General features: G+C 37.7%; 1 protein-coding gene across 1 annotated transcript in view; it reads left to right on the top strand.

Moving 5' to 3' along the window:
- The first annotated feature begins 15,272 nt into the window (after positions 1-15,272).
- The window catches only part of LOC101140864 (POTE ankyrin domain family member B), a 31,219-nt gene continuing 20,078 nt past the window's right edge, over positions 15,273-26,413 (top strand). Inside the window, 5 exon segments of the mRNA XM_055360616.2 lie at positions 15,273-16,108; positions 20,485-20,599; positions 20,759-20,932; positions 23,742-23,848; positions 25,182-25,319. Of these exon segments, the coding sequence (XP_055216591.2) occupies positions 15,699-16,108; positions 20,485-20,599; positions 20,759-20,932; positions 23,742-23,848; positions 25,182-25,319 (944 nt within the window). The 5' untranslated portion in view covers positions 15,273-15,698.

The raw sequence follows: 26,413 nt of genomic DNA on the forward strand, positions 1-26,413 counted from the left end.
CAGTACAATACTTTTTAAAGTATAGTTATCCTACTCTGCTATCAAACAGTCAATTTATTCCTCCTATCTTATCCTTTAATGCACTTCTGTTTATTCTTTCCCCTGCCCTTTCCACTCACTCTTCCCAGTCTCTGTGATCTATTTTTCCACTTTCTACTTCCATGTGATGAAATTTTTTTAGCTCCTGCATGTAAGTGAGAAAATGGGATAGTTACCATTTTGTGCCTGGTTTATTTCACACCAGTTTTATCCATGTTGCTGCAAATGACATTATTTCATTCTTTTTTATGGCTGAATAATATTCCATTGTGTATATACACCACATTTTTTGTTGGTTTGTTTTGTTTTCTGTTTTATTTTTTCATGATTTTTATTGGAGGATATCTTCATGAAACATTCTGTATTTTGTATGTTACTGGCTTGATAATAGATTATGCTCGGAAATTATTTCAGAGATTCATCACCTCTTCCAAGCACCACTTGGGACCTGAGTACCCCAAACATTGCTGGGTACACCTGCACATCATGCTACTGCCCCTGCTCACCAGCACATCCCTGGCTGCTGAGCCGTCCACCTTGCCATCTTCACTGGTCAGCAGTTCTGCATGCAGTTTGAAGAGCTTTGCAAAATCCCTCACCAACTTCACAAACCCTGAGTCTTTTTACTATCACCTTCATAAGCCCAAACCCCCACTTAGGTTGGTCTCATATCTTTGCATTGTGAAAAGTACTGCAGTAAACATGCGAGTGCAGGTATCCCCTTGGTATATTGATTTTTTTCCCCTTTGAGTAAATACCCAGTAGTAAAATTGCTGTTTCCAATGGTAATTCTATTTTTACTTTTGTGAGGAATCGCCATAATGTTGTCCACAGTTGCTATACTGGTTTACATTCCCACCAACAGTGTAGAAGAGTTCCTTTTTCAATCTGTTATATTTTGTTTTGCTTTGTTTTTGTTTTTAGTAATAGTCATTATGACTAGGGGAAAATAATATTTCATTGTGGTTTTGATTTGCATTTATATAATGATTAGTGATGTTGAGCATTTTTTCATATATCTTTTGGCCTTTTGTATGTCTTCTTTTGAGAAATGTCTATTTATATCCTTTGGCCACTTTCCAGTGGAATTTTTTTTTCCTGTTGAGTTGTTTGTGTTTTTGGTAAATTCTAGGTATTAGTCCACTATTAGATGAACAGTTTGCAAATATTTTCTTCCATTCAGGAGGTTGTCTCTTCACTCTGCTGATTATTTCTTCTGCTGCTCAGAAGCTTTCTAAGTTAATTAAGTCCCATTTGTCTATTTTTATTTGTGTTGCTTGTGGCTTTTGAGGTGTTAGTCATAAATTCTTTGCCTAGACAAAAGTCCAGGAAGTTTTTCCCTAGGTTTTCTTCAAGTATTTTTATAGTTTCAGGTCTTCTGTTTAAGTTTTTAATCTACTTTGAGTTCATTCTTGTATATAGTGAGATAGTGGTCCAGTTTCATTCTTCTGGATGTGGCTATCCAATTTTCCCAGCACCATTTATTGAAGAGTGTGTCCTTTCCCCAGTGTCAGCTTTGTTGAAGATCAAATCTGCAAACAAATTATAAAACTGTAATATCTAAGTAATATTGGAGGAGCACAGAAAACAACTGACAATATAAGAGACTTGAGAACAATGAATTATATATAGACCAAGTATATATAAGACCTTACAATATTATAATGTGAATATGTTAACCTGAATTGCCAAAAGGGACTTTGTAGATGGATTTAAGGTAGCTAATCAGCTTGCCTTCCAAATGCTACCGGAGGTACAAAGAGGAGCTGGTACCATTCCTTCAGAAACTATTACAAACAATAGAAAAAGAGGGACTCCTCCCTAACTCATTTTATGAGGCCAGCATCATCCTGATACCAAAACCTGGCAGAGACACACATAAAAAAGAAAATTTCAGGCCAATATCCCTGATGAACATCAATGCAAAAATCCTCAATAAAATACTGGCAAACCGATTCCAGCAGCACATCAAAAAGCTTATCCACCATGATCAAGTTGGCTTCATCCTTGGGATGCAAGGCTGGTTCAACATACCCAATCAGTAAACATAATCCATCACATAAACAGAACCAGTGACAAACATCACATGATTATCTCAATAGATGCAGAAAAGGCCTTCGATAAAATTCACCCCTTCATGCTAAAAACTCTAAATAAACTAGGTATTGATGGAACGTATCTGAAAATAATAAGAGCTATTTATGACACACCCACAGCCAATATCATATCGAATGGGCAAAAGCTGGAAGCATTCTGTTTGAAAACCAGCACAAGACAAGGATGCCCTTTCTCACCATTCTTATTCAACACAGCATTGGAAGTTCTGGCCAGGGCAATCAGGGAAGAGAAAGAAATAAAGCGTATTCAAATAGGAAGAGAGGGAGGTAAATTGTCAAAGTTTGCAGATGACATGATTGTATATTTAGAAAACCCCATCATCTTAGCCCAAAATCTCCTTAAGCTGATAAGCAACTTCAGCAAAGTCTCGGGATACAAAATCAATGTGCAAAAATTACAAACATTCCTATACACCATTAATAGATAAACAGCCAAATCATGAGTGAACTCCCATTCACAATTGCTACAAAGAGAATAAAATACCTAGGAATACAACTAACAAGGGATATGAAGGACCTCTTCAAGGAGAATTACAAACCACTGCTCAAGGAAAAAGAGAGGACACAAACAAATGGAAAAATGTTCTGTGCTCATGGATAGGAAGCATCAATATCATGAAAATGGCCATACTGCCCAAAGTAATTTACAGATTCAATGCTATCCCCATCAAGCTACCATTGACTTTCTTCACAGAATTAGAAAAAACAACTTTAAATTTCATATGGAACCAAAAAAGAGCCTGTATAGCCAAGACAATCCTAAGCAAAAAGAACAAATCTGGAGGCATCACACTACCTGACTTCAAACTATACTACAAGGCCGCAGTAACCAAAACAGCATGGTACTGATACCAAAACAGATATATAGACCAATGGAACAGAAAAGAGGCCTTAGAAATAATGCCACACATCTACAACCATCTGATCTTTAACAAGCCTGACAAAAGCAAGCAATGGGAAAAGGATTCCCTATTTAATAAATGATGTTGTGAAAACTGGCTAGACATATGCAGAAAACTGAAACTGAACCCCTTCCTTACATGTTATACAAAATTAACTCAAGATGGATTAAAGGCTTAAACGGAAAACCTAAAACCATAAAAACCCTAGAAGAAAACCTAGGCAATACCACTCAGGACATAGGCATGGGCAAAGACTTCATGACTAAAACACCAAAACCAATGGCAACAAAAGCCAAAATTGACAAATGGGATCTAATTAAACCAAAGAGCTTCTGCACAGAAAAAAAAAAAAAACCAAAAACTCTCATCAGAGTGGACAGTCAACCTACAGAATGAGAGGAAATTTTTGCAATCTATCCATCTGACAAAGGGCTAATATCTAGAATCTACAGGGAACTTAAACAAATTTACAAGAAAAAAACAACCCCATCAAAAAGTGAACAAAGGATATGAACAGACACTTCTCAAAAGAAGACATTTATGCAGCCAACAAACATATGAAAAAAAAGCTCATCATCACTGGTCATTAGAAATGCAAATGAAAACCACAATGAGATACCATCTCATGCCAGTTAGAATGGTGATCATTAAAAGGTCAGGAAACAACAGATGCTGGAGAGGATGTGGAGAAATAGGAACCCTTTTACACTGTTGGTGGGAGGGTAAATTAGTTCAACCATTGTGGAAGACAGTGTAGCGATTCCTCAAGGATGTAGAACCAGAAATACCATTTGACCCAGCAATCCCATTACTGGGTATATACCCAAAGAATTATATATCATTCTACTATAAAGACACATGCACATGTATGTTTACTGCGGCACTGTTCACAGTAGTAAAGACTTGGAACCAACCCAAATGCCCATCAATCATAGACTGGATAAAGAAAGTGGGTCACATATACATTATGGAATACTATGCAGCCATAAAAAAGGATGAGTTCATGTCATTTGCAGGGACATGGATGAAGCTAGAAACCATCATTCTCAGCAAACTAACAGAGGAACAGAAAACCAAACACCACATGTTCTCACTCTTAAGTGGGAGTTGAACAATGACAACACAGGGACACAGGGAGGGGAACATCCCACACGGGGGCCTGTCACAGGGTGGGGGGCTAGGGGAAGGATAGCATTAGGAGAAATACCTAATGTAGGTGACAGGTTGATGGGTGCAGCAAACCACCATGGCACATATTTACCTATGTAACAAACCTACATATTCTACACATGTATCCCAGAACTTAAAGTATAATTTTTAAAAAAGACTTCACCAATATTATTTATTTTTCCTGTTGCCTCAGGTTCCAACGTGGCTCAACATGGCAGTTGCTGATCCTGACTTTGCTTAAAATTTGGTACTTTATCACAAATTTTAAAATTAATTTTGATTTCTCAAAATATTGATTAAAATGTTTATCTCTACTATTGAGTTTTTGGGCACGCCTTTAAATTTTGCATGCAAGATAAGCACCTTACTCAGTTGTAGGATGTTGGTAGTGATAAGGACATTAGCAAAGGAAATATTGAAAAACTCATGAATACTGTTGCATAATTCTTCTTAGAGACAATAGTTTCTTGGTATAGGATAGAACAATTGCTAAAGGGCAGGTGACCTCCTACATAGCATGAAAAGATGTGTCATGATCTTGGTATTTGTAATTTGTTCCCTTTCACTCTGCTCAACTAAAACAAGGATGAAAAACATTTTTCCATTAAAGATTATTAATTTTAAAAATTGAGTCAGAAAAAATAAATGCAAATTAATTTTATTTTATTTTAAAATTATTTTAATCTTTTGCTTTAAAGAAAACACTTGAGTTTATGGGTCACTTTACAAGTGAAATAAGAACACAGATTTGGGGGTAATAAACATAATTTAGCACCAAATATATTTGTTCTAATTTATTTCACAGTTCAAAAACAAAGTGTAAGAGTAGAAAAAGGAAAGAAAGAAGAAAGAGAGAGAGAAGTACAGAAAAAGTTACAATAATCAAAATAAAAATCAAGAGAAAAGGGAAAAGAAAGACTAACAGAGACATAAATGGAAAGATAGTCGTATGACTTAAAAAAAAATGGTGAAGAGACAGAGAGATACTAGTCCACCAGGAGAGCAAGACCACCCAGAGGCAAAACTCCTTATCCAAGGAATTCAGAAGTAATTAGACATCCCTATTATGTAAATCTGGCATCTGGTATGAGATTTCTTTTCCAAAAATTTCTGAGTAACCAGAATTTCTATGCATCTCTGGAATGCATGTATTCTAAACTCATTGTGCAACCCTTGCTGACATCAAGGCACCAAAATGTCTATAAATGTAATTGTTTACCATGACCTATGTGGCTAATATGGTAAAAATTACCCTTAAGCTCCCACTTTGAGGTCCATAAATACCCTAAGGAAAAATCTACTGCAGTGGCGTACTCATTCCTCTCTTGCTGAGGAGCCCTGCTGCACTCCGCTGCAGCGTTCTTTCCATCTAATACAGCTTTCCTTTCCAAATCTATACAGTTGTTGGTAAATTCTTCTTACTACCCACAAGCCAACCACACTCCACTGCCTGGGCTGTGACAGCTCGCGTGGCAGTCCATATAAATGCACAGTCTACAAATCCATCTAACCACAAAAAGAAAACAATGATAAAGAGAGCTGCACAAAGGAAAATAGAGAAAGGAAGCAAAATGAATGAGGTTAGATACATTCTTAGGTGGAATAATAACCCCATCTTGGAGTAGGTTAGTCTTGCCACCAAAACTTTTAAAAACATGATTTTTTTCATAATTGTGCATATAATCCGGGATCTTACTCACCTCTTAATGTTCACTCTAATACATAAGATAAAATTAATCTGAAGATCTTTAGTCCTCAAAATGGAGACTTTTTAATCCTTCTAGGAAAGTTTTATCACCTTGGATAGATTTTTTTCCTCTAGATAATCTTGAATTAATTTTACAGTGAAAAGTATTACTGGTATTTTATTAAATTGTATTCAATTTATGCATTGGCATGTATATATTCAATAATATTACTTTTAACCAACAAAAGAGTTTGTCTCTGAATTTATTCATTTTTTTCTCAAAAAATATTACCACTTTTTATATGAACAGATACTTCCCAAAAGAAAACATGTATACGGCCAATAAGCATATGAAAAAAAAAATGCTCAGCTTGACTATTCATTAGAGAAATGCAAATCAAAATCACAATGAGATACCATCTCACACCAGTCAGAAGGACTGTTATTAAAAAGTCAAAAAATGGCTGGGCACGGTGGCTCACACCTTAAATCCCAGCACTTTGGGAGGCCAAGGTGGGCAGATCATGAGGTCAGGAGATTGAGACCATTCTGGCTAACACGGTGAAACCCCGTCTCTAATAAAAAATACAAAAAAAAAAAAAAATTAGCTGGGCGTGGTGGCGGGCGCCTGTAGTCCCAGCTACTTAGGAGGCTGAGGCAGGAGAATGGCCTGAACTCGGGAGGTGGAGCTTGCAGTGAGCCGAGATCGCACCACTGCACTCAGCCTGGGCGACAGCGAGACTCCGTCTCAAAAAAAAAAAAAAAAAAAAAGAAAAGTCAAAAAATAAAAATTCAAAGAGAATTTTTTTACTTTTATGGCATGACTTCTAATATTTTTATATCCTTAACACTTTATACAAAAAAATCAAAGGAAGAAGAAGAACATTTAAGTTTACTTTGTTTCATTTTTCAGAGTTAATAGTTGTTTCACATTGTCACCAAGATTTGATTTTTAAATGTTGATCTTGTATCCTGCAACCCTTGATAAATTTCCTTGTAAATTATAGTTCTTTAAAGACACCATAGTATGCTTTACACATATATTTCTTCTATGAATAAATAGATTTTTATTTTTTTCTCCCCAATATTAATACCTTTAAAAAAAAACTTTATTTCAGTGGTTAGCACATGTTGAATAGAAGTGGTGAGAGCATGAATACTTGCATTCTTCCTAATCTTAAAGGGGCATGCATTCAAGATTTTATCATATGTTATAATGGTTGCTATAGGTTTTTCATAATTGCCCTTTATTGGACTGGAGAGGTTCCCTTTCATTTCCAATGTACTTAGAATTTTTTACAGACATGAATGGATGTTAAAACAAATGATTTTCTGCCTCTATTGGTGTTCACCACCACACCCAGCTAATTTATTTTATTTTATTTTATTTTATTTTTATTTTTAGTAGAGTTGGGTTTCGCCGTGTTAGCCAGGATGGGCTCGATCTCCTGACCTCCTGATCCGCCTGCCTCAGCCTCCCAAATTGCTGGGATTACAGGCACTAGCCACTGCGCCCGGCTGAGGACATGTCTTTAAAAAGGTAGCATAACTCCTATTTCTAGCCGCTCTTGCAACTAAAGGTGGCTGTGTACAGAATAACTCTATTCCTCTATATCCTGTTTGGACAAACCATCTTTCCATTGATTTAAGCACACTTTCAGAATAATACGTAATTTCTTATCTCAGGAATTCCAAAGTCTAATGGAAGAGGCAAGCTTATATTCAATAATTTAGCAAAGCAGATTGTGCTTGGCAATAATGAAGTAATTCAATATATAAAACATAAGAAAAGAAGGAAATATCTGTTTCATAGTTGTAATTAATTAGAACTTTACTATGCAGAATGGGTAGAGAGGCATTCCTCAAAAGATTAAGAGAGGTATAAAGTAAATGTAAATGTCAACTATAGGGGTTTCCTTAGGCAGAGAATCATGCTTTAGGGTAAATGAAGGTGACGCTGGTATTCAGGTTCCTTTGGAGAAGGCAACAATAAAAGTAGAGTTATCATTTATGAGATCCAAGAAGCCCAAGAAAAGATAATAAGAGCCCAAGCCACAGCAGACTCAGACTTTTTTTCCTAAATAAAAAGGAACGAATACCTAAATATGACAAAAGTCAAGGTATCTTTTAAGAAAGTTACACTTCCTTTGAAGCACAACAGAAATCAAAGATAGTCACCCTACAGCACTCCTTGCCTCTCTTCCAAGGATACAGCTATGTATTGTTTTTTAAAAAAGGTAAAGGGAATATATCACTTGACCATGTCTCTTTCCAAGGTGAATTTCTCCAAAAGCACAACTTTGGGGCACTTGTATGAGATATAGTTTAAACCCCACTGAATTTAATTTCCCACCCTCCCAGACACTTACCTTTATTATTTTCTCATATTTGTTTGCTTTTGTTTCCTTAATATAGTCCAGGAAATGTATTTGTGGGCCGTCCTACAGGAGAAGTTATAATGAATGGAAAAATGTGAAGAACCTTCTATTCTCCCAAGAGTATATGGCAAAGAGGGTTTAATTGGACCCAAAATATCAGTGTGGAAGGGTCACATAACATACTATAAAGTAACACATTGTCTTACAGAATTTTCATTCTTAGGCTGAAATATTACCTTCTTCATCAAACTTACCTGACCGCATGTTTGATGTTGTTTGAGTAAAATATAATACTCTTTTATTTCCCAAATGCACACAGACACACACACACACACACACACACATATTATGTTTTGGGAAATATATGTGTTATAGTATCTATATTTATTCACTTCTTAAATTTGTACTTAATTAAAATGACAAAATGAATTTGCTGAAAGGAGTTGGTAAAATGATCAGCTGTATTCAGTCACATAACTATTGTTTAGTCTTAGTAATGAAAATAGGAAAAAAAAAAAAAAAAAAAAGCAGCCAGGTGCAGTGGCTCACGCCTGTAATCCCAGCACTCTGGGAGGCCAAGGTGGGTGGATCACCTGAGGTCGGGAGTTCGAGACCAGCCTAGCCTGGCCAGCATGGTGAAACCTCATCTCTACCAAAAATACAAAAATTAGCTGGGCGTGGTGGCACGCACCTGTAACCTCAGCTACTTGAGAAGCTGAGGTAAGAGAATCGCTTGAACCTGGGAGGCGGTGCTTGCAGTAAGCCGAGATTGCGCTACTGCACTCCAGCCTGGGTGACAGAGTGAGACTCCACCTCAGTCAAAAAAAAAAAAATGAAAATAGAAAAAACCAACAGACACTAAAAGCTAAGAAAATAGTGTGTTCATTTTGGAATCTAATTCAAAATTCATTATAATGAATTTTAACGGGCCACCAAAGGCATGTGTTGAAGTTCACTGAATATTATTCAATGTTTGAGAATTACAGGCAGCACACATATTTCATTTGTAGCAATGTCTGATTTGTTTTGCATCTATATATTTGCATTTATTTAAAACAAAAAACGTCAAAATATATTTCATCTGTTATTTGGAAAAAACATTGAGTAACTAATTGTCCAAATATAGCTCTCTATTTTCTAATTTTTAATTAACAATGCTTCTTATTTAAAAAAATAACTTATTTCAAAATAACTGACATTTAATGTTTTTACATTTTTTAAAGTGTTCATGCACATCTATTTAATTTCTAGATATTGTGAGGGAATCGTCACTGTATCTGGAAGCCAGATGCCAAAGATGTTCAGTTATTATCAATGTATCAGTGCATAAAGGATTGAAAATGATTCTTCATGCCATAATTTATCTGAATATTCATTCCTTTAGAACACTGTTTTCCACCAATAGTAACAAGACTTGGAACAAAATAAAATAGCAATATCATGTGCATTTTCTATTTCTGCACTTTTCCACTTCTGGAAATAGTCATAGAATCATTTTGTGACTGATTAATATCATCCATGATCCTAAGTCACTAAGAATAAGTGTTAGATTCTTTGGGTTAAATTGCCATAAGGACTGAATTTATTTTTTTAACCAATTCCCTAAAGAATCAACTGATTTTTAGTTTTACAGCATATGTATGACCTCTCCATCCATTTTGCCTTAATTCTAGCTCTTTTTATCCTTCAGTGGTGAGAATGAGAAAACCTGGATGCATGTGGCTATGGTTGATTTGAAAAGTACTTTTTAAACATTTGGAAGTTTTTCAAAACCAAAAGCGTATTTGCCAAGTGATCTTTTCCACCTACAGTTTAAATCCATGTGCAACCTAAGAGAAATTTAGACCATATGCTAGTTCAGATTGACTTACATTAAAATCATGAAAATTTTATTTAATAGCTCTTTGACACACAGGGGGTGTTTAAATTAAGCTTCTCTAAATTTTACATTTTTCAAAATACACTCTGTTTTCTATCTACCCTCAACTACTCCTCACTACTCTCCAGGAAAATATCAGATTTAATTCAGGAGATGTAAGTTGGATGTTTTCAGTCCATCAACAATAATTAAGTAATTTAAAAAGCATTCTTTCTTTTCACTTCTTCTCTAGTTTTTGTTTGTTTGTTTAGTTATCTCTGTGCAAGTTCAGAACAGTTTTATTTATATTAGGATCAATAATCTGAGGAATGAAATAAATTGTTGCATTTGTTGCAATAAATGAGTTTATGCTCCCTTTACAGAACATTAAGGACATGAACTTTTAAGAAAGTTTTAATGTTTCACTATAAATGATACTTGAGCCTTCTATTAGAATAGATAAGGTAAACTTATGTAAAGAAAAAATAAAAATCTTCTCCTTCTCATCTGCGTTTGCAATCCCACATGCACTGAAGTAATCAATGTTAATGGTTTTCTGTCCATTCGGCCACACCTCTAATGGATGGAATTTATGTAGTGTAATTCTTTGTCAGGTACAACTACACATGAGTAAAACTAGGTGTGATTTAGAACTCAAGATTAGGATTTTTAACTAGTAGTGAAATGGGAAGGGAAAAGCAAAAGTAAAATATACATCAACTAATGGCAGAATGGTGTATAGAAGGGAGTCATCTGTATATATGACATCTGATGGCCCCGCCACTCAGCTAACCCATCCACACATGAAATAATAAGTAGGCAAGTGCATTGAAAATTGTAAGTGTGACAGAAAGGTCACCACGTGATTGCTACTATTATATCGTTTTATTATTTTGTTCTCCCAACAATGTGTAGCTCAAATTTATACTACAGGCTGTTCATATCCCTTAACAAAATATCCATTAATTTATGAATTTGATAAAATTCTAACTTACTGCAGTGCCCTACAAATAATAGTTTGGCCCATCTGTGGTGATGACTGTTCTGGAAGATCTTTCTGATGTTGAATAACTAATATTGTGTTTCAATGTTACTATTAGGTTGGTGCAAAAATAATTGCGATTTTTGCCATTAATCACAACTACATTTGCGTGAACCTAATAGTAATTTAACATTCTGTATCTAACATTTGTGGACACTGATCGAATATGCAGTATTCTGGGGAGAAGTTGGTGGAAGAGATGTGTGTTGTTTTGTGAAAGATAGTATTCTGAGGGAAGGCAGAAAAGGGATATACATATAAGAAAATAGTGGATCTTGATCAGATGCACACTTGTTCCTATTTACAAGAAGTCTACTCTGTGTTACTGAACAAATCAACTTACATGAAGTCAACTAATTCCAAAGAATTTACCGTCTAGAGAAATTCACATTTGTAATAATAAATAGTTTTCTTAATGACAGAAATTTTATAATATGTCTTTTTTACTTTATAGCTATAACCGTAGAGTTATAAAATCTAAATACAGACAAGCCTACCCAGTGTTTGATTATATTCAATGATGTTTAAAAGTAATGGCCTCTCTTTTGTTCTTACTGGGAAAATTATCATTAGCATAGTGCTTCATGCAGGCTCTTATTACTTCTATCTCCCATTGTTATGATTGGCAAAGCACAAAGCCATGCTCAAATTGGAATGCTTGGGCACATTGCAGTATTTATCACAGGGTGGACTGGATACTGAGTTTCTTAATTTATAAATATTTCTTTCCAATGCAAAATTCATGAAGGCTTAATGTTGGGAAATGTCTGAATGGCTATAAATTCCCTTCCTAATTCCCTCCCCTCAATGCATACCCATTTTTTTTGGCTCATTCTTAGAACTGTAGCTGTTCTTGAATCTTTGATGGGTTGAAGCTAATCCACATTCGGATTTTACAATGTCATATAATTGCCAAAATTCTACCCTTCAAAACACTTCTTTCTTTCTTTTTTTTCTCTTACATTTCCTCAAAGAAAATTAGTGAAAAAACAATTTTTTATTTGGTCTGAAACTTTATGGTGGAAATCTGAGGACAGGAAGAAATTTAGGGACTTGTTCATGCACTATTGATTTGGCGAATGCCTGGAATATATTTTTTTCTCTCTGCACAATGCAAAGTAGTTGCACTCACAAAGTATCAATTAGAAAAAGAAATTCTTTCCACATTTCATCAGAGTTTTAAGTGGTTACACTACAATAATCCCCAGCTATTTGGGAAATGGTAAAAAAAAAAAAAAAACTTTGAAGATCAAGCCATCATTATTATTTTCACTACAACCTAAAAATTCAGCCACAATATGTCAAACCAGTTGGGACAGGACTTCCTTCCACTAATTTAGTTTTTACTGCTGGATACCTGATGGGCTACTTACTATATCAGGTGTCTCATAGGGCAAATTGTACCTGGAGATAAAAAAAAGAAGAAAAAAACAGGCTCCACCCCCTAGCAGCAGAATACAGCAGAACATTTAGGTACCCACAGAACATAAACCAAAATGGACTGTATCCTGGATTTTAACAAACATTAAGAATTTTTTAAAAACTGAAAGCCTGTAGAATGTATCCTCCAGCCAAAATGGCATCAAATTAAAAATAAAAAAGTAAAATAACAGCAGAATCTTAAATACTTGAAAAATAAACAGCATACTTTTTTAGTTCTTTTTTTTACATTTTTATTTATTTTAAGTTCTGGGGTAGGTGTGAAGGATGTGCAGGTTTGTTACATAGGTAAATTTGTGCCATGGTGGTTTTCCCTACCTATCAACCCATCACCTCGGTTTAAGCCCAGCATGCATTAGAGATTTTTCCCAATGCTCTCCCTCTCCCTCCCCCATCCATAGGCCCCAGTGTGTGTTGCTTACTTCCGTGTGTCCATGTGTTCTCATTGTTCAGCTCCTACTTATAAGTGAGGACATTAGATGTTTGGCTTTCTGTTTCTGCATCAGTTTCCTGAGGATAATGGCTTCCTATTCCATCCATGTCCCTGCAATGGACATGATCTCCTTCATTTTTATGGCTGCATAGTATTCCATGTTGTATGGGTACTGCATTTTCTTCATCCAGTCTATTACCGATGGGCATTTAGGTTGATTCCATGTCTTTGCTATTGTGAATAGTGCTAAACAGCAGGCACACTTCTAAGGGGAACGTCTCAAGGGAAACAATTAAATATATTAAACTGAATAAAAATAAAAATACAACATATCAAACTTGATTTAACACAGTTGACGTCAGTGCTGAGAGGAAAACGTATTTCACTAAATATATATAATAGAAAAGTAGAAATCTCTCAAATAAAAATTCAAGCTATCACATCAAGAAAGTAGAAAATAGTAGCAAAATAAAATCAAAACAAATATAAGAAAGAATATAATAAGGATAAGAGCAGAAATAAATGAAACAGCCAAAAGAAAACAACAAAGAAAAGCAAAGAAATAAAGCTGGTTCTTTGAAAATATCTATAAAATTGACAAACCTTAACTAATAATGATAAAGAAAAAAGGGATGTCATAAATTACCAATTTCATGAATGAAATGGGCTAACATTAGCAGTAGAACTCAGCAGTGTACACGAAGAATTACACAGCATGTCCCAGTGACGTTTACTCCAGTGACTGCACACCTAGACATTCATCCCACTGAAATAAAAACTTTTTTTCTGCACTTGTAATTGGCTTCCCCTCTGCTTTTGTTGGCAAGAGCAGGTCGGTGTCCCAGGCTTAGAATCCATTTTTCTCTCTCTCCGTCTGTCTCTCTGTCTCCGTCTCTGTCTTTGTCTCTGTCTCTCTCTCTCTCTCTCTCTCTCTCTTTTTTTGACAGAGTCTTGCTTTGTCGCCCAGGTTGCAGTGATGCGATCTCGGCTCACTGCAAGCTCCACCTCCCGGGTTCACGCCATTCTCCTGCCTCCCGAGCAGCTGGGACTACAGGCGCCCACCACCATGCCCGCTAGTATTTTGTATTTTTAGTAGAGATGAGGTTTCACCGTGTTAGCCAGGATGGCCTTTATCTCCTGATCTTATGATCCGCCCGCCTCAGCCTCCCAAAGTGCTGGGATTACAGGCGTGAGCCACAGTGCCTGGCCAGAATGCATTTTTCCTCCCACACCAAAGCACCTGCAGTATGGGTGAAGCAGCCTGGAACCTGGCTGCATAAGCCTGCACAGCAGGAGGGTCCCAGCAGGAGGGTCGAGGTGCCACTGCCTGGGTCCAGCTCACAGGCTGCCAGGGAGGCTCCGATCTGGCTCCCTGGTGCTGGCAGTGTCCTGTTCCCAGGATCTGCACGTGGGGGTGCCTTCCTGCATCTCCCCATCAGTGGTAGGTGCTCCTCCCAGCCCCGTCTTGCAGGCCTGGAGACAGCGGCCTGCACCTCAACCCTACTGCATGCCAGTGAAGCGAAGCACCCCGGGCCAGAAGCCCCACAGCTGTTGGCCCTGGTTTGGACACCAGGCAGGGGGCACCACAGCAGGAGCTAGCAGCCCAGCCCTGATTCTGTGGCCCCGAGTGCCCCGTTCCTGATGGCCCTGTGTTCTGGGTGCGGACCCCCAGGAGGAGCAGGTGTGGAAGGCGCCTCAGGCAGGCCCTGGGCTCCGTGGGCGTCTTGTGCTCGGAGATTTTGAGGCCATTTGCATCCAGCTCCGCCAACCAGAGCTCTAAGCTGCAGCGGCTGCCACCCGCAACAGCGCCACCACTAGTGTCTTGGGGGCTTTCTTCAGAGGAGGCTGTCAGCATCCTCGAGTTCCAGGCGCTCTAGCCCCAGTCCTGCTTCAAGAGGCTTTTTCCCACCACAGGCTTCTCCTCAGTGGCCAGAAAGCTGGGCCAACTCCCATGAACTTTGCCAGTAACGCAAGGCTGTCACTGACATTTGTGGCGCCAAGACTTGCGCACGCGGATTGCACACATCGGTCACTTCCTGCACCACGTGCAATGACACGCGCACGCCTCACGCGCACGCCGCATAACGTCTGAGGCGCGCGCCCCGCACGCGCGCCCCGCACGCGCGCCCCGCACGCGCGCCCCGCACGCGCGCCCCGCACGCGCGCCCCGCACGCGCATAACGGCTTGGCTTACCTGTAACGGGTACGCTTGGCTTCGCGTTCCTCGCTTGGCCTTGCGTTCCTAGCTTGGCTTGGCTGTTAGTCGCTTTGCCTGGTGTTTCTTGCTTGGATTGGCGTTTCCTCCCTCGCATTCCTTTGCTGGGCTTGACCTTTTCTCTGCTGGGTTTGGCATTCCCTTGACTGGGCTGGGTGTTTCCTTGGGAGGGGGGGCTTGGCCTTTCCTGGGGTGGGCGTGGGGTCCCCCTGGTGGGCGTGGGCTTTCCCCGGGTGGGTGTGGGTTTTCCCTGGGTGGGGTGGGCTGGGCTCCCTTGCTGGGGTTGGCAAGTTTTGGCTGGGATTGACCTTTCTCTTCAAACAGATTGGAAACCCGGGGTTTCCTGCTAGTTGGTGAAACTGGTTGGTAGACGCGATCTGTTCGCTACTACCGGCCTCCCCTGGCTGTTAAAAGCAGATGGTGGCTGAGGTTTGTTCAATGCCCACTGCCTCTGCTGTGAAGAAGCCATTTGATCTCAGGAGCAAGATGGGCAAGAGGTGCCACCACCGCTTCCCCTGCTGCAGGGGGAGCGGCAAGAGCAACATGGGCACTTCTGGAGACCACGACGACTCCTTTATGAAGATGCTCAGGAGCAAGATGGGCAAGTGGTGCTGTCACTGCTTCCCCTGCTGCAGGGGGAGCGGCAAGAGCAACGTGGGCACTTGGGGAGACTACGACGACAGCGCCTTCATGGAGCCAAGGTACCACGTCCGTCGAGAAGATCTGGACAAGCTCCACAGAGCTGCCTGGTGGGGTAAAGTCCCCAGAAAGGATCTCATCGTCATGCTCAGGGACACTGACATGAACAAGAGGGACAAGCAAAAGAGGTAACTGGGCCTGGGATGGGAGGAGGCGGGACATGGGGGGATGATGGGGACATACCCTCCTGGCGCAGGGAGGGAGGAGCCAGGCTTTCTCTTCCTCCGCAGGCCCCACACCACCCTGGGTGTGGAAACCTCAGAGAGGTCAGGGCCCAGGTCCCTTTATAAACAGCAACACAAAAACAAAACTTTAGCTGATTTCCAATCCAATTATAATTTCCCTTATAGAACACTAATAGACTGTTTTAAAGTGATTTAACTTAACTCGCAAAATTAAGTCGATGCAGCAGATTATAATGTACACATTTTAAAACAATGTTCTATACATTATAGAAAGGTGTATATTGAGAACTAAGTCCCATAATATATCAACTTCTGGGCTAAATATTTTTCAAATAAAATCCAATATGGATTTTATATCGATGTACCCTATGTAAATACGTTCTTTACTGAGTAACCTTAAAAGGAAACTGAAATGGGAAGTATGGTTCGTATCTTTGAATAGGAAGGTTTGTTTTTCTTAAGATGTGAGCTTTTTCTGTGTTTATCACTTTTACATAAGCCAAATAAAAATAGCAAAGTCTTAGTGTCTTTAAATTGCACATGATGTATTTTATCATTGTGATAAATTGATTTTTTGTAACAGAATGGAAAAAGACTTGCTTTTCCAGATATCAAAATGTGCGTGTGTTATTTCCACAAATTGTTTACTAACAGCTGAGAAGACATAAATGAACAGAACAGAATAGGAAATCCAGAAATACCCAAATATATGTAAGAATTTAGCACTTGATAATGGTGATGTTTCATATTGGTAAAACAAGGTGAATTATTCATAAATTAAATGCATGCTGTTTGGAGAAAACTACCTAGATTTTTATGTCACAAAAATAAGTTCCTGGAGTATAGATTAAAAATTTTAAAGATACAAAAGGAGAAAAGTACCAGAAGAAAACACAAATGCTTATTTATATGTGCAAATATTTATTTTTCTGAGACAGACTCTCACTCCATAGCCCAGGCTGGAGTGCAGTGGTGCAATATCAGCTCACTACAACCTCTGGTTCCTGGTTCAAGTAATTCTCTGCCTCAGCCTACCAAGTAGCTGGGATTACAGGCACCCACCACCATGCCTGGCTAATTTTTTGTGTTCTTAATCAAGACGGGATTTCACCATCTTTGCCAGGCTGGTCTTGAACTCCTGTCCTTGTGATCCACTCACCTCAGCCTCCCAAAGTGCTGAGATTACAGTCATGAGCCACTGAAACCGGCATATATATGCAGATATAATAAAATAAGCTCAATTTAAAATTGGGCAAGGTACTTTTTTGCATGTCTACCAGTGACCTGTGCACATAGGAAAACATAGCATTCCTGCTAAGAGAAGGAATTTAAGTTAGAAGAGGAATGAAAGACTATTTTCTGTTTAAGTTAGAAGAGGAATGAAAGGCCCAGCCATGGTGGCTCATGCCTGTAATCCCAGCACTTTGGGAGGCCAAGACAGGTGGATCATGAGGTCAGGAGTTTGATACTAGCCTGGCCAGCATGGTGAAACCCGTTTCTACTAAAAATACAAAGAATTAGCTGGGCATGGTGGCATGCACCTGTAATCCTAGCTACTCAGGAGGCTGAGGCAGGAGAATTGCTTGAACCAGGGAGACGGAGGTTACAGTGAGCTGAGATTGCACCACTACACTCCAGCCTGCGTGATGGAGTGAGACTCCATCTCAAAAAAAATAAATAAATAAAAATAAATAAATAAATATAAAGGAATGAAATACTGTTTTCTGTCCACAAAGTTTGTGAGGGTGAAGAACAGTGGTACTTATATACTTGCTGAAAGTTTAAGTTGCTGCGACTTTTCAAATAGACACTTTGATGGTAAGAACCACATTTTTAAAATGTGTATGCCTTTTACCCATCTATTCCATTATACTGAAATATCTATATGAAACAGACACAGCTGTTTTTCTTAGTATTGCTTAAAATAGCCATGTATTGAGAAGAACTCATAAAGATTTTATGAACAAATTTCAGTGCATCCATAGGATGGAATAATACGTAACCATTGAAGGTGTCAGTAGATACAGAGATATGTCGGCATGCAAAGATGTACTTTGCTATATCAAGTGAGAAAAAATCAGTTTGTTATACATATACACAAACAGAATCTGCTCTTGTGTTAGCTGGAAATATGTGGAAAATATAATCAAACTTATTTCTGGGGATTTGTAAGTGAAGTTTTTCCCTTTCTCTTATCTGTGATTTCTGCAATGAACATCTGAAAAGTTTTAGTTAAGTTTCATTAGTAATGAAATAATCCTTGGGAAGAGAAGGAATATGCTACTTGCATAGATACAAATAATTTCTCACATTCTATTATTTATTTTTATACCTGTGGATGGCTATCTTCTGTGAACTTTTACCCTCTTCAGAAGTAGAGGGCTTCTGTTTACCTCTTCTGGTAGATTTTATTGTATATACATTTTATTATATATAGATTAACGTGTAAATAGTATGGATTAATTATTTTAGTTTATTTATATATTTATGAAAACTAAAATAGCAAATATAAATGATCGTTACTATCGCAAATGTATTGCTCTACTCAACAGGAGTTTTCTTTTAAAAATATTGAACTTCCAACCCATGTTTATCCATTCTTTCAATCCGTTTAGTCATCAAACATAAGCCAGACACCTATTATATGGCAGGCATATTCTGCTATCTCTCAGGATCCTTCCACCTTTGAAAACTTCATGTTTACCTGCTGCGCCTGAGCAAGCTGAGAGAATCAAAATTGGGGCATTAGGACTTAATCTCAATTGAAGCTTTTCCTCCCTCCTTTCAAACAAAAGCACTTCTGAAGGTGGAAAATAGTAAAAGATAACCCTTAACTGCCCTTTTGAAAATTTATAAGACTTGGGTAAAGACTGTTTTAGCTGTTTTAAGAACTTAAATGTGGTACATAAACAGCATGGAATACTATGTAGCCATAAAAGAAAGAACAAGAGCCTGTCCTTTGCAGGGACATGGATGGTGTTGAAGGCCATTATCCTTAGCAAACTAACATAGGAAGAGAAAACCAAATACTGCATGGTCTCACTTATAGGTGGGAGCTAAATGAGGAGAACACACAGACACCTAGAGGGAAGCAACACACACTGGGGCCTATCAGAGGGTGGAGGGTGGGAGGAAGGAAAGAAGCAGGAAATAGAACTAACGGGTACTAGGCTTAACACCTCGGTAATGAAATAATCTGTACAACCAACCCCCTTGGCACACGTTTACCTATGTTAACCAACCTGCACATCCTGCACCTGTATCCCCGAATGTAAAAGTTGAAAAAAGCTCCACAAATAGTTTCATAAATCCATTTTAAAAAGAGAAAATTTATAACAGTCTTAAATCCTAATATGAATGATTGGAAATATCTGATGTACGTACATTGTATAAATCTAAGTATTGAAAAAAATGAGCCCATGCTATTCATTTGAATTTCAAGTTTTCTTTCGCTTAAAGTTTTTGAAAACCAAAGTAAGAAATAGATTATTTTAGAAAATTGTTTTTGTTTTCACCTCAGCCCTCTTATTCCATAGTTCTTTTAAGAACTAAAATTTATCTAAATGCTAGTCATCTGACTGGAACTGCTCCAGACCTGTTATATTATAACATATTCTACTTAATGTAAGGCACCAGGGATTGTATGATGCCCCATTATGTTATGTCTCACTAAGAAAATTATTTAAATGCTGCCAATTATAATTATAGTAAATCATGAATTATAAGTGGTATTTCAGGGTAAGAAATGTTAAAACGTGCAGACAATGATCATCTTAGACTCAGTAAAATACAGTACAACGCTACCTGTAATCTTTAAAATGTACCTGAAAGTGTAGGTATAATTGTATCGTTTCACTTAATTCAAATGTTGTCTTTAGTGGTATTAGTAAAAATTATAATATCTTACAATTTTTGAGCTGTTATTTGTGTTAGGAACTATTCTATATTTTGTGTAGAGTCTTGTTTAAGCATTACAGTGGTTTCCTCTGAGAAACTGACTATTTTCATTCCCATTTTATTGATGAGGAAATTGAGACACAAAAAGGCTAAGCAACAGCTAGGAAGCGACAGAGCTTCAAGTAGGATTCCAGCCCAAGTTGAATGTCATCCAAGAGCTATGCTGTTTCTATTCAAATAGGCTGCTCTTTCATTAATACAGTGAATAATGAGAGGTGATAAGTAGTGTGCTTTCTTCAAAGGAAAATTGAGTTTGTTTTGAAGGCAGAGTAATAGGCTATTCAGTGTTTGCAACTACATGAATCATTAATGTGGCATTAGCTAGTGCACTACAATTTCCTGAAGTCTTCTCACTCTCATAGGACTGCTCTACATTTGGCCTGTGCCAATGGAAATTCAGAAGTAGTACAACTCCTGCTGGACAGACGATGTCAACTTAATATCCTTGACAAGAAAAAAAGGACAGCTCTGATAAAGGTATGCAGTAGTCAACTATATCAGCGTGAGATGGGTTTGATTTCAATAGATAGCATAAAAATGAGTTTTCTCATTTAAATATAACTAGTTGGTGAAAGCTGTGGAATGTTATTTTGAATTCCTAGGACTTATAATTTGTTTTTGGTCTAATACTGACAGGCCGTACAATGCCAGGAAGATGAATGTGTGTTAATGTTGCTGGAACTTGGCGCTGATCGAAATATTCAAGATGAGTATGGAAATACCGCTCTACACTATGCTGTCTACAATGAAGATAAATTAATGGCCAAAGCACTGCTCTTATATGGTGCTGATATTGAATCAAGAAACAAGGTATAGATCTACCAATTTTATCTTCAAAATACTGAAATGCATTCGTGTTAACATTGACCTGTGTAAGGGCCAGTTTTCCGTATTTGGAAGCCCAAGCATAACCTGAATGAAAATATTTTGAAATGACTTAATTATCTAAGACTTTATTTTAAATATTGTTACTTTTAAAGAAGCATTAGAGGGTACAGTTTTTTCAGTGCACTTGTGGTTAATGCTTTTTTTTAAAAAAACACTGAATTTGTAAAAGGTAATACTTTTTTTTTTCAATTTTTCCATGCCAAGTTTTTTTTTCCCTAACAAATGTAAAATGACAAAATTTGCCCTGGAAATAGGTTTTACATTAAAACTCCAAGAAAACTTAAACATGTTTCAGTGAATAGTAATCCTGCTACTTTGGCAAATTCCTAAAAAAACACTAATAGATATGAGGTGATGTATCTCTCAGTGGCAAGGCTTAAGATATTTCTGATTGCTCATGAGGCAGAAGTGGAAAGGGAAAAATGCAGCAATCAGAAATATCAAGGCCAACTTGGAAATTAGGTAATGGGGGAAAAGACCATGAAGAGGTTTTTTTTTGTTTTTGTTTTTGTGTGTGTGTGTGTGTGTGTGTGTGTGTGTGTGTGTTGTTATTGAGGTTCATTCATTTGTTTCCTTTATATGGTGAGACAGGGTTCTTTTCCACTTTAGAGAATGACAGTTTTCAGTTTGGGAGAGGGAGTTAGTGGGTTGTATACTGCCCAGAGATCAATTTTAGGAGGCCTCTGAGGAACCAGATTGGCAGTGAATATGTGGTAATGTAGTGGGAAACCCTTGAGTAGAAGGAATAACAAGTAATTAACCAACTTAGTATCCTATTCTGGTAGAAATGGCCAATTAGAGTCTCAACTCTGCTTTCAATTCTAGAATGTCTTGATGGGAAGGTGGGAGATAAGGGGCTTATAAGTAACAAGATCAGGTTGGATTTTGAGTTTACTAGACCTTGTTCTACTCTTACCGGGGAAAATTTTGTGTTTTCAGCAAATGAGTCTCTCTCCTACTCTTTCCTCTTTTTGGCCAAATCCTCAAATGATAAAGGGAATTGTTTATGTGATGAGAGATGAGACTGAAATAATTGTCTATTGCACTAGCTTCCAGCTAGAGTTGTGCATTCCAGTTACCTCAGGAAAATTCTTAAATAATCTTCAAGTCTAGGTTTTCCCCTGAAGATTTTGATAGAGTAAGTCTAATAAAGCCTGGATATGTATGTTTAAAAATGTTTCCTTGAAGCCAGGCATGGTGGTGCATGGCTGTAGTCCCAGCTGCTAGGGAGGCTGAGGTGGGAGGATTGCTTGAGCTTAGGAGTTCTAGTCTAGCCTGGTCAACGTAATGAGACCCTGTCTCTAACAACAACAACAACAAATTTCTCAAAATCCGGATACACTCCTGCTTAACCACTGAATACATAAGTGTAATATGTAAATTCTTATATCTCGGAAACTTCAGATATTTCTAGAAGAGTTGGAGTTGGATATGTGCTAATTCCTTTAAATCTTTCCTTTCCAATGACATTAATCTAAATTTTTGTTTGTTTGTTTTTGAGATGGGGTCTCACTCTGTTCTCCAGGCTGGAGTGCAGTGGTGCGGTCACAGATCACCACAGCCTTGACGTCCCTAAGCTCTGGTGGTCCTCCAATCTGTTTTTGTATTTTTTTTTTTTTTTTTTAGTAGAGATGAGGTTTTTGCCATGTTTCTCAGGCTGATCTTGAACTGCTGGGCTCAAGTGAATCACCCACCTCAGGCTCCCAAAATGCTAAGATTACAGGTGTGAGCCACCATTCCTGGCCTAGTCTGACTTATCTCTGTCATTGGGACATTAAAATGAATATTATTGGCACTATCTATCAGCTTACAGAATAATACCTTTTCCTTTCTACCATCAGTTATTCACTGCCATTCAGAAGGTCTTTAGAAATTTGCAGTGAGTAGTCTTCCAATAAGTAGAGGATGGCTCTCTCAGGATTTTGTGTCCCTTTGTTAAATCATTCAAGTGCTTAGGTCAGTAAGTCGTTTTTAAGAGCAGAGTTTTCTCAGAGTTGTAGCAAATTCTAAACCTTTTTTGTCAATTGAAGCTGTACTATGGGCTATCCAGTATGTCTCTTAAGTTTGTAGAGTTTTGGCTTAATCAGGATGGCAGGTTTAAACACTAAAAACCATGGAGTTATTAAGAATACAGATAGGAAATCTCTTAGTTTCAGTAATCCTATGAACTGATTATCTATCTAGTTAACAATCTGGAAAAATTAAATACAAATAGATTTTAAATGAATAAATGTTGGAAAAATTCTTGAAATGGGTAGTGTGAGTATTAATAGCAATATTTATTGCACGTTGGAGCTTGAACTTTGGTAAAACATGTGAAACTAAAGAAATATTTTACATTCAAATTCTTGCTTTATAGACAACAATTTTGTCTTAGGGTTGGATAATATAGAGATAAAAGATACAGCCCCTGCCCTCAAGAAGCTTTTTGTTTAAATGAAAAAAAAAATCATCCAAAAGTGCCATGCCAAATGCTCATTTAGAAACAAAGAGTCTTGGAAACAGTAAATGTTTAAAGTGAGTTTTTGAGATGATCAGATTTAATGTGGTGAGGCAGAGAAGGGATGTTTCCAAGGGAAGGAGTGGCATGTGGGAAAGTACAGAAGAGTGAGAAGGAAGCGACCAAATTTTATTTACTTTCTGTGAGTGTAAGTCCATAAGCTTCCAGTTCAGTTGAGAGATACATAATTTTTTGAATTACATATTGTTTTTGTTTTATATTGTTTTACAGTGTGGCCTCACACCACTTTTGCTTGGCGTACATGAACAAAAACAGCAAGTGGTGAAATTTTTAATCAAGAAAAAAGCTAATTTAAATGCACGTGATAGATATGGAAGGTATGGTTATTTCTTTTAATCTGTGTGTTGTTCTAGATTGATAGCAGTCACTCAAGTCATAAATAATGAATTAATAAGATTAAATTATACTTATTGGGACATAGTGATCAGTCTCAACACAAATCAGTTAGGTAGAAAAGCAGTTATTTGGACTGGGCAACATAAAGAACTGTTTTAGTAGGATTCATCTTCTCTTATTATATTGACTGATGTTATTTGTTGTATGATGTTTTTGGTTACATGATCTTATGTTAGCTAAAGGGATTTCATATTTTATGAAGTTTGAACTTTAACTTTCAGTTTACTTTATGACTCAGTATTGAACTTCTTAACCCTTTCTAGTAGGTTTTAACCTCTGTATCTTATATGCTTTTCCACTAAATATGCTGTATTAAACATAAATAGGAGTTGAAAATCCTTTTATCTTTTCAATGACTCTGCTTTAAGTTGCTTTCTTTGAAGAATATTAATGTTAGCTTATCCCTACATGACAATTAATCGCTATTCCCACATACTGTGGGTTCAACAGCTTTTTTCCTTTTTTATTTCCAGTGTATTTTGATGTTTTTATTTTTAGTTGGTATGGAGAGAGGGAGTGAAGATAGTTTTAAGTGGATACACTTTTCCTTTAATGAAGGCAAGCTGTAGGTGGGTGATAAAGAGAAAAGAGCTAGGCTTTGGATTCACACAAGACTGGGTTTAATTCCTAACTTTCTTACTTGCTACATGTGTGACATTGGGAACGTTATTTACCACCCAATATGTTGTCATATGTGAAAAGTAGGAGAATATATCCTTCAAAGTTGGCTGTGCATAAGCAAGAAAGATGTATGTGGCATTTAATTCAGTGCGTAGCACATGCTTATTGGCATCATTAACTGAAACTCCTGTGACTACTATTCTTACCATTATTATTAATATTACTGCTTTCAGCATGCAGAGAGCTCTTATTTATCTTAGCCCCTAGCTAATTTTCTATTACAGCATATCAGTCTAGGGAAGCTGTGACAAAATCTTCACTTAAATCTTTGTCCACTTCAGATAAGTGGCCCTAGCATTGTTTCTTGCCCATCGAAGGACTTTAAATTAGTAGCTTCTGCTATGCAATACCCCACTGAGATAAGAGGTTTCCTTTTTGTCCCTTCCTTTTAACCTTGGTGGTATTTTACAAAGATGAACTCTTGAGCACCCAAGATGCTTATGTCTTTTAGCGCATGTAAATGTTTGATTCTGCATGGACAGGCAAGATGTTAAATTGGTAAAGTATATCAAATTAGCTTTTAAAATAACTTTATTACAGTTCCTAAAGGAGAAATTATCTCTGTAATTTTAGAACTGCCCTCATACTTGCTGTGTGTTGTGGATCAGCAAGTATAGTCAATCTTCTACTTGAGCAAAATGTTGATGTATCTTCTCAAGATCTATCTGGACAGACGGCCAGAGAGTATGCTGTTTCTAGTCATCATCATGTGTAAGTGTTTACATGAAAAGGCTAGTTAATGCTAAATTGAGGTTTAAAATAATTATAACAATTGCATCTTACATATCAGGTGATATGTCATAGTTTGGTTCAGGTAGTTTTAGAGTGGCAGTGAGTTAGTCCCCTGCATCAGCCAGAAATCAGACAAAAAGCAAGACAAGTTAGAAGTACCAATGGGTGCAGGATTCTTTACCTCAGGACTTTTAAGACCTTTATCCTTAGAGATCCCAATATTTTTCATTTCATCCAAGTATAACACCTATGCATGGGATAAAAAAGAGTATCACATCTTTGATTTTTCTGATTAGTTATTTGGGTCTTGAAATGTCCAGTTTAGCAGAAAGTCTTGTACTGTCTCCTGGGGACTATCTCCTACATACTCCTTGAATTTTTCAAGAACCAAAGGGGTTCACTAAATCAAAGGAAGACAGTCCCTTTTATCAAGTCAGAAGGAGGAGAAAAAAAAGGGCATTCCAATCATTCTGTTGTTTCCATTGTTTCTGTTGCTGCGTTGTTGCCACTCAAACTGGTTCTGCTGCCTGGTAATTGTTGACCTTTGACACCAAGATGCCCTTACTGATTCAGATCCCTCAAGTCTTCATGGGGATTCATACAGTGACTTTGAAGTTACAACATTTTTTAGTTCCCTTACCTATGCTTATATGCTCAGCCATTGTTCCCAAAGCACCAGCACCCTGCTCTGGCCGCTGGGCATCCTGACTTTATCCGCACACAAAGGGAGCAAATTGACCCTTCCTGCTGTATTCAGAACCTAATGTGGAACCCACATCTTAGCCAAGAATTAGCTGAGACCTTCATGGTAAGAGATCCTTTCAGGCCGTTGTTGGTCTTTTCTCTAGCAGATATTAGGTGGGCTTGTTATAAAGGGTCAGAGGGGTTCAAATAATGTGGCAGAAAGAGATCAGTGTTTGTTTTTTCTTCTTTGCTACCAGATCTACACTGTGAGGCACTTTTATATCCTGTGTAGAACCTTAGGCAGTAGAAAGTCCCATATGAGCCTTCCGCAAGCAGTGGCTCCCAGCTGTGGTTGGCCCCTTGAGTGATCTGATTTACATGATAATGAA

The sequence above is a fragment of the Gorilla gorilla genome, chromosome 14, assembly GCF_029281585.2.
Source record: "Gorilla gorilla gorilla isolate KB3781 chromosome 14, NHGRI_mGorGor1-v2.1_pri, whole genome shotgun sequence".
Classification (NCBI taxonomy): domain Eukaryota; kingdom Metazoa; phylum Chordata; class Mammalia; order Primates; family Hominidae; genus Gorilla; species Gorilla gorilla.